General features: G+C 31.9%; 1 protein-coding gene across 2 annotated transcripts in view; it reads left to right on the forward strand.

The window, feature by feature from the left end:
- LOC136974198 (eukaryotic translation initiation factor 4E transporter-like) overlaps nucleotides 1-14,396 on the forward strand; it is a 114,237-nt gene that overhangs the window by 78,569 nt on the left and 21,272 nt on the right. For both annotated transcript variants that reach the window (XM_067269013.1, XM_067269012.1), the window contains exons 12-16: nucleotides 398-649; nucleotides 730-1,017; nucleotides 1,265-1,380; nucleotides 6,077-6,213; nucleotides 13,230-13,290. In XM_067269013.1, the coding sequence (XP_067125114.1) occupies nucleotides 398-649; nucleotides 730-1,017; nucleotides 1,265-1,380; nucleotides 6,077-6,213; nucleotides 13,230-13,290 (854 nt within the window). The remainder of the gene's footprint in view (nucleotides 1-397; nucleotides 650-729; nucleotides 1,018-1,264; nucleotides 1,381-6,076; nucleotides 6,214-13,229; nucleotides 13,291-14,396) is intronic.

The following is a 14,396-nucleotide window of genomic DNA, read 5'->3' on the forward strand; positions in this document are numbered from 1 at the left end:
CTTTTCTATGTCGAAAGGAAAACTGTGGTAATGCTATCTTCTAGATTTTCATTAGAAAAGTATATAAGGAATATTTAATATAATCTTTTATGCAAATACATTCTTAAGTATAATGTGTTGATGTATTTAACTATTATTTGTTTAAATGGTTAAATACAACACCTCTTGATAACATTTCAAGTTTTACATTGCATTAATTTTCTCTTACTAATAACAACATGGATAACATTATTGGACTAGCTGTAAATAGTAAAGTTATTTATTTAAATGAAAATTATTTTAACTTTATTGTCTAATTTTATTAATTATTAGTTTATTGTTAATGCTACTAAATAGATTAATTATTAATTCTGAAATAACTGTTTAGAGAAATAACACATACCTAACTTTTATGTAGGATACAGCAGACAACAACAAGATCTTCCATCTTTATTTAATTTGCGTCAGCAGCAACAGCAGCAACAACAACAACAACATGCAGCACATAATCAGAATTTTAGAATTGATGTACTAGCCAAACTATTAGGAAATCAAAACTCTGCTACTCAAAGACCCAATGTAATAAGTCCAAATTCACTATCTGTTAATAACCAATGTCATAACACAAATACTAACTTCAATAATAGAAATGATCAACAGACAATGAATGGTAAATTTCATTATTAGTATTAGTAGAAAAGTAAGATATGATTAAAAGAAATTTTAAAAAATGCTTTATTTATTGTAAAGCTTTGATGCATCAACAACAGAGAGAGATATTGGCATTTTTAATGAAGCAACAACAGCAGCAACAACAACAGCAGCAGCAGCAACAACAACAACATCAGTCTAATTCATTAATGTCCCAAGTACCTATAATTCAACAAAGGCCTGCATCATCTCAAGAAGTAACTATGACTCAAACTTTGGGAATTCCTTCTTCAAATAATAATGTCTTGAGTCCATGTCAGTCACCACTTCCCCAAGATAATGTTGGACCCAGTGTTGGAGGTCAAGGTCGCATTCCTTCTCCATTAGGTGAAATTAATACTCAATACATAATTCTATATGCAAAATGTTAAATATGTAGATAACATTCATATCTTTAAGAAGTCGTAATATAATTTTATATTTAATTTTTTAAATAATTAAACATTTTAAAAATGTGATATGCATCATAAATATATAAGTTGTTGTTAAATCCATACTTTTAGTATTGACTTTTTACTGATGAAAGTAAACATTTTAACAGTATCATAATTTAAAAAATTGTTATATTTAATAGTATTTGGACAGCAACCTCCAGCTTTAAGTCATGCACCAGCTCCTATCCATCCTGCTCAGTTAGCACAAGCATTGGCAAGAAATGCAAATTCAAACTCAAACAATCTTCAAGTTCAGGTAGACTTTACATTTATTTAAAATTATTTTTGGTTAGAGTTTTAGAAAAACATAGATATTGCATGTATTTATCTTAAAACTTTTACTGTTATAGGGCTTTTTTTAATTAAAAAGCCCTATAACAGTACACCTGATTTTGAAATAAATTTTCATATTTATTATGGAAGGAAAAATTTATATATAAGTAAGTCTTGTTAAACAACAACAAGTTAGAACAACAATGCAAATGCCATGAAATAGGTGACATTTAGCAGTTCTATTTCCTTTTTCTTCTGCATATACAGTAACTTTTAATATTGCATCATAATATCTTAAAGGCATTTCAAACATCTAGGAGTTTAAATCAAATGCCTATTACCAGCATTTTAAGTGATTTCAGCATTGCTGCATATTCTATAGTGCTGAAATTATCTGTTGATATTATTGTTGCATAATACACCATCACATGGGAGTATTCACAGTGACTGCTGATTGTTGTTTTGAACTGTGAATGTGAGATGCTGTGGATTGTACGACACTCGTTCATTTTAGACAAGTAAAGAATAGATTTAAAAAGTGGGGATCCTAGATTCAAGCTAATATTTAAAGGCATTAAAAATTTTCAATATTTCAGTAGATAACTTTTTTTATAATTAAAGAACATTGTTTTTTTAACTGTGTGTTACCATAGGTTTATTGATTAATTAGGAAAAATCTTCAGATTCAATATTATCCAGTAGGAGCTAAATTCCTATCCAAATTGTATCACCACGTAGAATTATTTTCTATCTTTATTATTCTGTAAAAGTAATTAATTGGATATTGCATTATTACTTAATCTATCCCATGTTGAAATTTTCTTCTGTTGTGTGTGCACCATGTTGAATTTTTGTCTGCCTAACAAAAATTCCATGTTCTAGAAAAAAATAATCGTGGCTATTGTATCATCCAAAATTAAATTTTTATTTTGCACAAACAAAATAGCCATATTAATAAATGTAAAAACAAAAAAAATATTTTGGAAGTTAGTTTTAATATAAAAATTATGCCGACTAACAACATCTAGTATCAAAAACATCCGATGCAGAAACAAGGTATCTCGGGTTTACAGGACAAGGTAATCATGTTTCAACCCAAGATATATCGGGGAATACCAGGGAATAGGTTAATGCATATTGGCTTTTTACAATTATTACTGATATAAAATTATTATAAACTTAATACTAATTTTAAAGATGAAAAATGAATAATAAGAAACTACAAGTAACCCCTGTATAAGACTGGAGTTGTTCCAAAAAATTGCCATGTTATGCAAATCCGTGTTATACGAAACAAAGAACTAGTATGAAAAGGGGGGTTATGTTCCAAAAATTAAAAAAACATGCTATTATATTTTCATAAATAAGATAAATATGTTTATTAAAATTTTCTTAAGAATGATACATATTAATATAAATTAAACAATGTTTTCTTCATCATCATTAAGCACTATTAACTAAGAATTTTAATCTATGTAGCTAAAAATGAGACACAATTAAAGTCTTAAAGTATACTTGTAAAGGTGTGGATTGTCCCACTGGTCAGAGGTGCGGTTCAAAGCCTAAAAACCGGTGACTGAATAAAGAGAGTATGGAATAAGGCAAAAACATCTGGCAACTTCAAAAGCAGAAGCGTCAAGATCTGGCAATACCGAAACAAGTTTCGAGAAGGACCATGTGTATTGACAGAAGGCAGGACAAGAAAATTTACATACTGTATTTAAGTACTAATAGCTCATGAAAATTATGCAGGAAAATCTGATAGTACAAACGTGCTCGAATGAAAAATGTCAAATGAGGTATCTTTCACACTTAAAAGCATTATCATGTTTATTGAACTATTGTATGGGGATTTCCCTATTTTCAAATTAGATAAAGTTAACTTTTAATAGTTTTTATTACATTTCATGTTGTACGAGGGTTTTACCCAATTCTTGAACTGTGTTAGATTGAATCCGTGCTATAGAAGTGCCGTGTTATACGGGGGTTACCTGTACACTAATTTTTCTTGTGTATAATTGTTAGAAAAATCCTTTAAACTTATTTCAAACTACATTGTAAGCAAAAAAAAACTTAAACCAACACCTTAATGTTCGCCGAGAGATTTTTAATGTAACGGACGTTTTTGGTCTATTCAATAGACCATCATCAGGTTAGAACATACGAAAATGGAATACATTATAAATGGAACATCACGTATAAAATTCAAAAATACCAAAAAACCGTTAACAACTGAACTAAAACGTTCGTTACATTAAAAATCTCTCAGCAAACATTAAGGTGTTGGTTTAAGTTTTTTATTTAATTCTGTTGGGTACGGGTATGATTTACATTGTAAGCATTAATATTGCTGAGCTAGGTTTTTATTATCTTGAACATTGTATTAAAAAAATATTAATATACAATTACATTTTACTTTATATAGAGACAATCCATAAGCAAATAGACACCCTTATTTCCTGAAACTTTTATTTCAAAGTATTCATATGATACAAATGTTAATTTGCTTATTAAATCTAGTTGTCTCACCACTTACTTTCTTTAAAGCCTTAACCTAGTCTCACACAGAATTGATGTGTTCTATCTTGGCCTGTGACCACATGGTACCCAAACAATCTAAAAGTTCAACACAGGAAATGGATTTTCATGAATGTTGTCATTGTACAATTCAGGAATGTTCAATGGGATTCATGTCAGGTGTATGAGAATAGCATTTAACCTACTTTGGTATTCTTTAATTAATCTTTGTTTTATTTGTGCATGTTCTGTTAGTTTGGACTGTTTGAATACTAAATACTTGTAGAACTCGCCCTCTTCCACGGATTCAATGATGTCTCCATTTCCAAGTGCAAAATCTTCTTTCTTCAGGATTCCTTTTTCTATGTGAAGTGTTTTGCATTTATCTAGGCCAAATTCCATTTGTATGTCCTTGGTGTATGAATGTGTGATTTGTAGGAGTTGATAAAGTTGTTTTTGTGTGGATGCATAAAGTTATATGTCATCCATGTACATGAGATGTGACAGTGTAAACTGTGTTGTTTTTTTCATGTCTGATATTGTAGCCATATTGTGTGTTGTTTAACATGTTGGATAATGGGTTCAGGGCTAAGCAGAACCAGTAAGTACTCAAGGAATCTCTCTGAAAAATTCCTTGCCTAATGAATATTTGGTTTGTTTGTATGGAAGTGTTACTAACTGTGAGATGTAGTGTTGTTCTCCAGTGCTGCATAGTGTTCTGGAAGAATGCAATGAATGATGGATGTATTTTGTATGTGTAGATTATTATTTTTATTTTTAAAATCAATGATTAGAATTTTAAAAACTTAATAGTTTCCTGTTTTTGTAATTAGGAATATTATCTTCTAAAATGATTCTTTGGATGAGGTTTAAATATTTCTTGTAATTAGATGAATACATTAGATCTAAGATTGATAGTGTTAGGAACACATGAAATTATAGAAAATTTAATGATTAAATTACTTATATATGTTTCTTATATAAAATACATTTAATATATATATACAATTCTTATATTTAATACATTTCTTAAAGAGAACACACATTCAATATATATATATATATATATATATATATATATATATATATATATATTAATATTGAATGTGTGTTCTCTTTAAGAAATGTATTTAACAATTTTGTATAGTGAGTAGAATTTACTTCGTAGGCAGTTTTTGAGAATATTGCTTATAACATCAAAAAACATTCATCCAAATTAGTTTAATGGATTAAATATATTTATTGGTTATATTTTAGAACAAATTTGTTTTGATTGCTCTTATCTATGTACAGAATAGGCTAAGGCATTAAGATACTTTCATACTATATATCTGTTCTGAAGCTTATTTAATGTAGATTTGCCCATTACTAACAATTTTAAAGGATTAATTTCAGTTAAAATTACTAGAATGGGAAAATGTTAAATGTTGCCCTTCCTGGCTATTTATGCAATTGAACTTGCCGTTTTGAACAGTTTAAAAAATTACTTTTCAAGTTTTGTTTATATTATATTAATCTTCAATGATTTTTTAAAGTTTATGTTATTTATAAATTATTATTATTAAGTTTTAGATTTGGAAGATAATTTCACTGATTAATACTTAGGAGCAAAAATGTTGTTTAACTTTTATTCAAATAATCTTATGACTTAAACAGTAATATCTATTAACTGTTAAATGTTTCAACATTAGTGACTTGTCACCATTTACAGATTTTGTTAATACATTACATTTTAGAAGTGAAGCAATGAATGATCATGGTTTTGTGGTTGTTACGATAATGGTAGTCTTATATTAACTTCACTTGTATCATCATTTCTATGAAGTTTAATAGTGTCATATGATAAATTCTCTTGATAAAGAGGTATATTGCTAATAACGATCCAATTTACACGCAATTTTTCATTATTCATAGTGATTAGTATTAAAAAATAAATCATGAAGGATTGAAAGTGAAGGTCTTTGAATATACTTAATGCAAGAACTGACTCAAATTATTTAATTACTGCCTTTAAGCAATTTTATATATGTAGTAGTTTTTTTTTATTTATTCATAATTTCTTACAACAAACATTTGTCAGGTATAATCAGTAGATAAAATATCTTTAAAGTAATTTTTACAAATATTTCTGACGTTTTTTTATTTTTATTTTTTTTTTGTAGAATCCATTAGGTGTTTTGCCTCGTGTTCCCTCTCCACAGGAATTAGCAGTTCATACTCAATCCATTCTTCAACAGGCTTTAATAAAAAGGAAATTAGAGGAACAGAAGGAAAAATTTCGTAAACAAGAAGCACAAAGGTAATTAAGTTACATATCTCATTTACAATATAATACAAATCAAATATTTAATTATGTGGTAAGTTTATGGCCTTTTATCTTTTTTGATATACTAAATAAATTCTAAAAAAAAAAACAAGAAACTGTAAACTAAAAACAAATTAAAAAGAGATATGAATAACATTTCAAGCTATTCAGACTAGTTAAATTTTTTCATTTGAAATGGTTATATATAGGACAAAAAGACTATATTCAAAGGAAATGAGATTTGGAAAGTACCACATATACATTAAGATTTTCCAGTGGAAATGTATTAATTGCTCTTGGATTTTTATCACATTGTAGGAAGGAAAGTTATGAGAATCATTCAAAAAGAAACGATCCAGAGGCTGGAATGTGAAAACTGATGACAGAATTGTAATATCGCTGCGTGTGTAAGAATGTGTGGTTCCAACAACAGCACAGAAGATCACAGCCCGCCACTAGAGAGTCACGGGTGCATACCACATGACTACAAAGCTAGCAGAAGCACGCGTCAATCATCCACCGCGGTCAGTCGTCCGTGGTGGACTATTGACTCAGCAGTCCTGGATAACGACTTCATCAACCAACTGGACAATGTCATCGGTAATGTGGTGTGGTGTTCCTGACCGTGCATCATCAGCTAATGGCACCCACCCTTCCCTGAAGTGCTTGTGCCATGCCTTGACCCTTGCAAGGGAAATGCAAGTGTTCACCATACACTTGTGACATTCTTCGATGAATGTTCATTCCCCTACTCCTTCCGCTGTCAGAAAACAAACAACACCTCTTTGCTCTTTTTTTGACTCCTCCATTTCACTGTTTACAACACAACTTACCATGGTGGACGATTGACGCGTGCTTCTGCTGGCTTTGTAGTCATATGGTATGCACCCGTGACCCTCTAGTGGTGGGCTGTGATCTCCCGTGCTGTTTGTTGGAACCACACATTCTTTCTTACACATGTAACAATATTACAATTCTGTCATCGGTTTTCACATTCCAGACTCCAGCTCGTTCCTTTTTGAATAATCCTCATATTTTTACTTCCTTTTATGAAAAGGAAGTAAATAACTTATCTACACTAGGTAGATGTTTGAATAATTAATTCATTGGAAACATGCATTAAAAGTAGACCATTTCCTGCAATTGTCCATTGTTACTGTGATTACTGCTATGGAGAGTAATTCTTTGCAAACTCAGGCCAAGTGTCTAATATCTCCATTCAAGTCAATCTGTTGTGTGAGGTCACTACATTTTTTTTTCAATCAGAATAAAAATAACCAGAATGGTTTCTCATTTTCCCTTCTTTCTTGTTTGCTAAAGCTCCTTTTTTTTCTTCTTTATTTCTTCTCTCTCTATACAAATAACTGATGATACCCCAGTACCCAGTTAGTTTAGGCAATATTACTTTCCTTTGAATCTACCCTTGTTGAAATTTGGACCATTGTCAAAGGATGATTCATCTCTTAATATTTTCTGGGAAGGGATATGTGTGTTTATGTGGAAGATAAACAGTTCTTGTTAAAGAATTTTATTAAAGACAAAGTTTTATCATTTTTAAATAAATTTGGTTTTTGGCATTGCTGAAAATAATAGACTAGAATTCATTTTTAAACTAGAATTTTAATAGGCTAGAATTCATACTATGGCCAAATAAATTTGCAGTTATATTATTTCTCTTTCAGGATTTATGTAGCATTACAGTCTCGAATGGTCTTTTTTTCCCAAGTTTTAATCATTTACAATATACTTGTTTTCTTATTTATTATTATGTTGGGGTTAGGGAGTTATACTTAGTTGACACAGGTGGCTGTACTATGCCAGACTAGAGTCAAGGCATAGCAATCAAAACAAAACAACAATTAAAGAAGTGTGTCTTTATTCAAAAATTTCCTGACAATATGACGTATTCTATGTAGTGGCCTTCTGTAGTGTGATGTACGTATTTCTATTCAATTGTAACATTCCCAGGCTTTTGCATAGTATGTTGGTATGACACCTGTGGAGGAGAGAACAACAGGTACAATAGGCACTTTATCCATCCTCTACATATGCCTTAATTTCTGGACAAGTTCTGTGTACTTGCTGACTTTTTCAGCACTAGTGTTTAGTACATTGTGAGTGTTTGGAATGGATATGTCTATAATGTATGTGATTTTATTGTGTTTGTCAATGAGTGTGATGTCTGGTCTTTTGTGGTAAATTGTTTTATCTGTGATTATGGCTCTGTCATAGTACATTTTGTGCATGTTGTTTTTCAACATGCACAAAATTTCCTGTTTTTCACTGTCTGTGGAATGAATTTGTAGTATGGTTTGTGGATGTCTAATAATTTGTGTTTCTTTGCAAGCTCTTGCTGTATGTATTATATTTGCTATTTGATTATGTCTATGTAAATAATCTGTCTGTGCCAAGAGCTTGCAACCGGAAGTGATGTGTTGTATAGTTTCTGGTGTGATGTGATATTTTCTGCATGTGTCATTTGTGAGTGTTGTATCTTTGAGTATGTGTTTTCTGTAGTTTTTAGTATTTACGACCTAATCCTGCATAGCGATCATGAATTCTCCTGTCTCCACGAAGAGCCATCCCGAGCTAACCAGCTGTTTGTTGCAGTTTTGTCAACGAAATCCTGGGCCAGGTTATAAGGATGCCTGCCATGGAGTGCCTTTTGAGACCACAATTGCTTAACGGTCTCTATGCTTTTTATATGTTGTGTTGTGACTGTATGTTGTGAGTGTAAATTTAATGGTGTGTTATTCGAGTCTGCTGAAGTTACTGCTTTATGTAACTGTGATGTTTCTTGTATTTTGTAGAAAAACTCTTGCAGTGTCTGTATTTGTTTGTAGTGAAGGTTAACTGTCAATCAGGCCACGTCTGCCATCTTTACGTGGAAGGGTTAATCTTTCTGTGGCAGATTTAGGATGATGATGTTTATGCTTAGTAAGTGTTCTTGTTTTCCTTTGGAGTTGCTCAAGATCTGTGTGAATCCAATGTATAACTCCAAAAAATATATGAGCACTGTGATGACATGTGTTTATTGCTTTAACTGTGTTCTGAGAATTGCATTTAACCTACTTTGATATTCTTTAATTAATCTTTGCTTTATTTGTGTATGTTCTGTTAGTTTGGACTGTTTGAATACTAAATACTTGTAGAACTCGCCCTCTTTCACGGATTCAATAATGTCTCCATTTCCAAGTGCAAAATCTTCTTTCTTCAGGATTCCTTTTTCTATGTGAAGTGTTTTGCATTTATCTAGGCCAAATCCCATTTGTATGTCCTTGATGTATGAATGTGTGATTTGCAGGAGTTGATGAAGTTGTTTTGTCATAAAATTTTATGTCATCCATGTACATGAGATGTGACAGTGTAAACTGTGTTGTTTTTTCATGTCTGATATTGTAGCCATATTGTGTGTTGTTTAACATGTTGGATAATGGGTTCAGGGCTAAGCAGAACCAGTAAGTACTCAAGGAATCTCTCTGAAAAATTCCTTGCCTAATGAATATTTGGTTTGTTTGTATGGAAGTGTTACTAACTGTGAGATGTAGTGTTGTTCTCCTGTGCTGCATAGTGTTTTGGAAGAATGCAATGAGTGATGGATGTATTTTGTACATATGTAGAATATGTAGTAGCCAACTGTGTGGAATGCTGTCGAATGCTTTTCTGTAGTGTATACATTCCATGTGTGTTTCTGTATTGTTTGTGTGCTTGCCATAGAATGACTGAATCTGTGAGTAACTGTTCTTTGCATCCCCTCTGATTTCTATGGCAACCTTTTTGTTGTTCCATAAGATTGTCATGTTGTTCAACATGTTCGTATATTTTGTTTGCAATACAGGATGTGAATAATTTGTAGACTGTTGAGAGACATGTAATTGGTCTGTATTGTGTGGGGTCTGTGGTATTGTTTTTAGGTTTCATGTAGGTGATGCCCTGAGTAAGAAATTTTGGCATGTCATGTGGATTGATGATGATGTGTGTTACATGTTTAGCTAGTTCTTGGTGCAGTGATATAAATTTTTTGCTTAATGTTACCTTAGGTAGCCAAAATGGTGGCTCATCTCTAATTCCAACAAGGAAACGGTGGGACGCACGTTCTAACCTAACCTAACCTATTCTAATAAATTACCATAATTATTAGCAATCAAATTATTAGAATAGGTTAGGTTAAATTAGAACATGCATCCCACTGTTTCCTTGCTGGAATTAGAGACGAGCACCATCTTGGCTACCTAAGGTAACATTAATCAATTTTTTGTACCAGAAATTGTGAATGTTGTCTACACCAGATGTCTTCCAGTTGTGTGTTCTGTTAACAGTGTATTGGACATCGTGTATGTTTATTTCAGCATAGGGCATAGTTGGTATGTTGTGCAAGTTTTTGTTCTTCTCCTCGATCCACCCAGCATCGGCATTGTGTGTGACAGCACTGGACCAAAGAGAAGACCAATGTGTTGTGAGTTGTTGTTCTGTTGGTGTGCCACTGTGCTGTGTATCAGTATTTGTTTTGGTACTGATTTGTCTGTAGAAGAGTTTTTCATTGTGTAAAGTACTTAATTTTAGTATCTTAGGAAACCGACTATAATTATGGTCGGTGAAACTTCCGTTAACCTAACGGGTACTTTACGCGGATTCGAGATTAGTTTGCCAGGCCTGGGCTTTTAAGCGTGCACCGAAAGATTAGTAATAATAACAATAAATATCAAGTCAGATCAAAAGTTCAAATATATTTAATTAGCAACTAGAACGTACTACGTACAAATGTCAATAATCCAAACAAAATTTATTAACGAAAATCAACAAGTCAACCCGACAATAAACTCAGCTACTTAGCTTAACTTAATAGTAATTTCCCCTTTGAAATTCGACAATCAAATACTTAGAAACTATGAACAAAATCTCTTACTAATTAAACGTCTATCCGTCACCTCACTATACGAAGAAACTATTTCCTCAATACTTTCGATATCGTCAAATCGTCAATCGAACTCCTCTTTAACACCTTGGATCATCCAATTATCAATCTGAACTTCTATCAGAAAATACTTCGCTTTCGAATTAACCTCGCTCTCACAGTCGCCTCGATTTGGAAATCACCTCTCCTTCTTCGGTTAACATACGGGTTTTATACTGTGAGGTGACGTCACACTTGAGCTGGGTTACTCCCCTTATTTACATACTTAGTTGCTAACATTAATTTTCTTTTCTGGCAGCTTTAAGTTTCTGACAAAGCTTATAAACCGTTTACAAAATATTTATCATAATTTTCTGGGATGTTTAAGACGGTTTATCAAGTATTTCTCTACTAGTGATTGTGGGGACTCCCCCCCCCATTTTTTTTCTGCGGACTGTTACTTCCGCCGGGCAGCGCAAGTGCGCAAGATGTTTCCTATGGAGCTTATTTCTCCGTGAGTTGTTTTTTCTTCATTTTTCATTACTAACAAGAGAGTGGTGGGGAACCTTCATCCTAAATAAACATAAACCCCAAACAAAAAGATAATAAAACGGAAATAATAATAATAAAATAAAAATAACGTTTGGACTTAGTTCCTTACAATTGTTTGTGAATAATTTACTTTGTTGTTTTCGTAGAGTACATGTTTTGTATCATTTGAGTCTGCTTTGGCTGCGAGATTTTGTTTTAGTGTGTCAATGTATTCTGTAATGCATGTGTTGTGATATTTGTGTTTTGTGTGTGTTTTGATTTTCTTGAAAATGTTTTTGAGCTGTTTCTTTAATTTGGGTGTTATGTTGTTTTTAGTGTATTGTGTCAGTCTGTCTAATTGCTGTCTAATGTCATTTATTTGTGTTTCTATTCTTGTCTGCCAGGCAGGCTTGTGGTAGAACTGTGTTTTATGTGTATCTGTCTGTGATTGTATTTTCAGTCCCTGGTGTGTCACTACTGTGATTGCCTCAGCATAAACTAATGTATGAATGTCTGCGAGTGTAGAAATTGAATGAATGTAATGTGGTAGTAAGTGAGTGTTTACATAATTTAGTGTTTTTTTTACTTCTTTTGACGTGTTGATTTTTGGTATTCGTGGTTGTTGTGTGGGATCTGTGCCTGTATATTTAGTGAGTGTTTCCTGAAATATAAGTGAGAGCATATTAACCATTAAATCCATGTCAATGTTATCAGTGGTGAATGAAGTGTCTGTAGTATCAATAGTGGTAGTTGTTGTATGTGTGTTGTTATCAGTGCTTGTTGCTAGATTATCCTGACAGGTTATGTTATCTTCATTAATGTTAGATGTTTCTGTCTGTTGATGTATTTGATCAGCAACCTGTTGTTTGATAAGTTCAAGTGTTGTTTGTGGGATAAGGTTGTTGTGTATAATTATTTTTTTTGATCAACAATTTTTTGTTGGTGACAGTGAGATGAGGATATTGTTGTTTGAATCTATAGTGTAGTTGGTGTCTGTATGCTGTCATGTTTGTTTTGAGTTTTGTTATGGTGTAGTAAGTACGGATGATAAACTCGTTCATTTCTACTGTCCATTTCATCTGTTGGCGTGTTTTTCCAGACTGTGGTCTGTGGATGCAATTCCACAGAAACACAAGGGATACGTTGGTTCCTCACATCTGTTGAGGACATTGCAGTAGCCGTGGTTGGGCCAGCACTGCTTTCACCACTGGTAATCAAGGGAGACTGTGACCTATTTTTTGAACGTGAGCCTCTGCCTAATTCACAAACACGGACCTTGTTAATCCGGGTGACATCCATGCTGGTATCATATTAAGATCTGTTTACTATCATGATAAATATCTCCACAGAATGTGGGTGTGGTCACTCTTAGCTTCATTTCTTCCCATAGACCTTACTGGCATGTGTGTCCCTGCCAGGAGCTTGTGTTCCAGCCTGCATTGCTCTATGGTTCAGTAAAATTATTGGGCTCTCCCACCACAACCAGGTTGTGACCACAGGAGAGTTATTATTAACAAATTAAAGTTCATGTAGAATTTCTTGAATATCGTTTTTAAATATTTATTTATTATATTTTTTTTAACAGAGATCGCTCTCCTAACATTAATTCTTCGGTCAAAACATCAAATTCAATGTCTCCTGCCAAGGTAATTTTGCAATATAATTTTAAATATTGATACCTCTATATTTAGGTTAAGATGTAATTATATTTGATTGTTAAAAATAAATATTAGATGTCAGATATATACATTAATTTCTTTTTAATGATAAAACTGTAATATCTTAAAATATAGCGCACAAATAACTTTCTTAAAATTTTCAGAATTTGAACTTGTTTGCCATACATAGAAATACTGTTATACTTTTTTTACATTTACAATAGTGAAAATGATGTTAGTTTATTTTCCAATGAAAGTTTATGCTTAGATTTTAAGATAGTGAGATTTACTGAGTTTATTAATATTTGCTTATTTTAGATAATTTTGAATTCCTGTTCATTACATATAACCATGTTAATTCAAATTATTTTTTTTTTCCAGTTTAAATTATGGGTGGTTTTTTATCAAATTAAAAATATAGTCAAACTTGGTTAATTCAAAATTCTAGGAAAATGCAAAATGTTTGGAATTATCCAATATTTGAGTTTAACAATTTTTCTTATTAAACTTAATTCACACAGAGAGTGAATCACTGGCAAAAATGAAAAAACAGAGTGAATAACACATTAAGATGACAGTTTCCACCAAATTTTACCATTTGACAATTCCAAATGATTTGTGAAATCTTTTTGCTAGTGAAAAATTTTTTCCACTGCCATTTGTTGTCAGGTATTTCTAGCAATTTTTAAGATGGTTACAAAATCATCACAGGACAGAGTAAGGGTGAAAATTAGCATGCTATTCTTGCAATTTGCAGTTTTTAAATATTTTTCTCACTCAACATAGTTTTCTTTTTAACATATCTTTTATTTTTTGTAATAAATATGCAACAGTGATTAAAAACGGGATGTTGGAAGTGTTTTGTTTTCACCAATTGTATTTCTCTCTTGCTTGTAAATGATTGGGTGCTCAAAATTCACAATTGCTTTTTGCAATCCAACCAGTTTTGCATTAATTTTTAGTTTTGCTATTTGTCCAGTGTGAACTAAGCTGCTCCAGCTTTTAATTTTCGGGCTTTAGTAATTTTTGAAATATGAAGATATTTTAGCTTTGAATTAAACAAGTAATTTTTACATTATTTATTAGGAAACTCG

This window comes from Centruroides vittatus, unplaced genomic scaffold (assembly GCF_030686945.1).
Source record: "Centruroides vittatus isolate TY-2023 unplaced genomic scaffold, ASM3068694v2 contig_345, whole genome shotgun sequence".
Lineage (NCBI taxonomy): Eukaryota > Metazoa > Arthropoda > Arachnida > Scorpiones > Buthidae > Centruroides > Centruroides vittatus.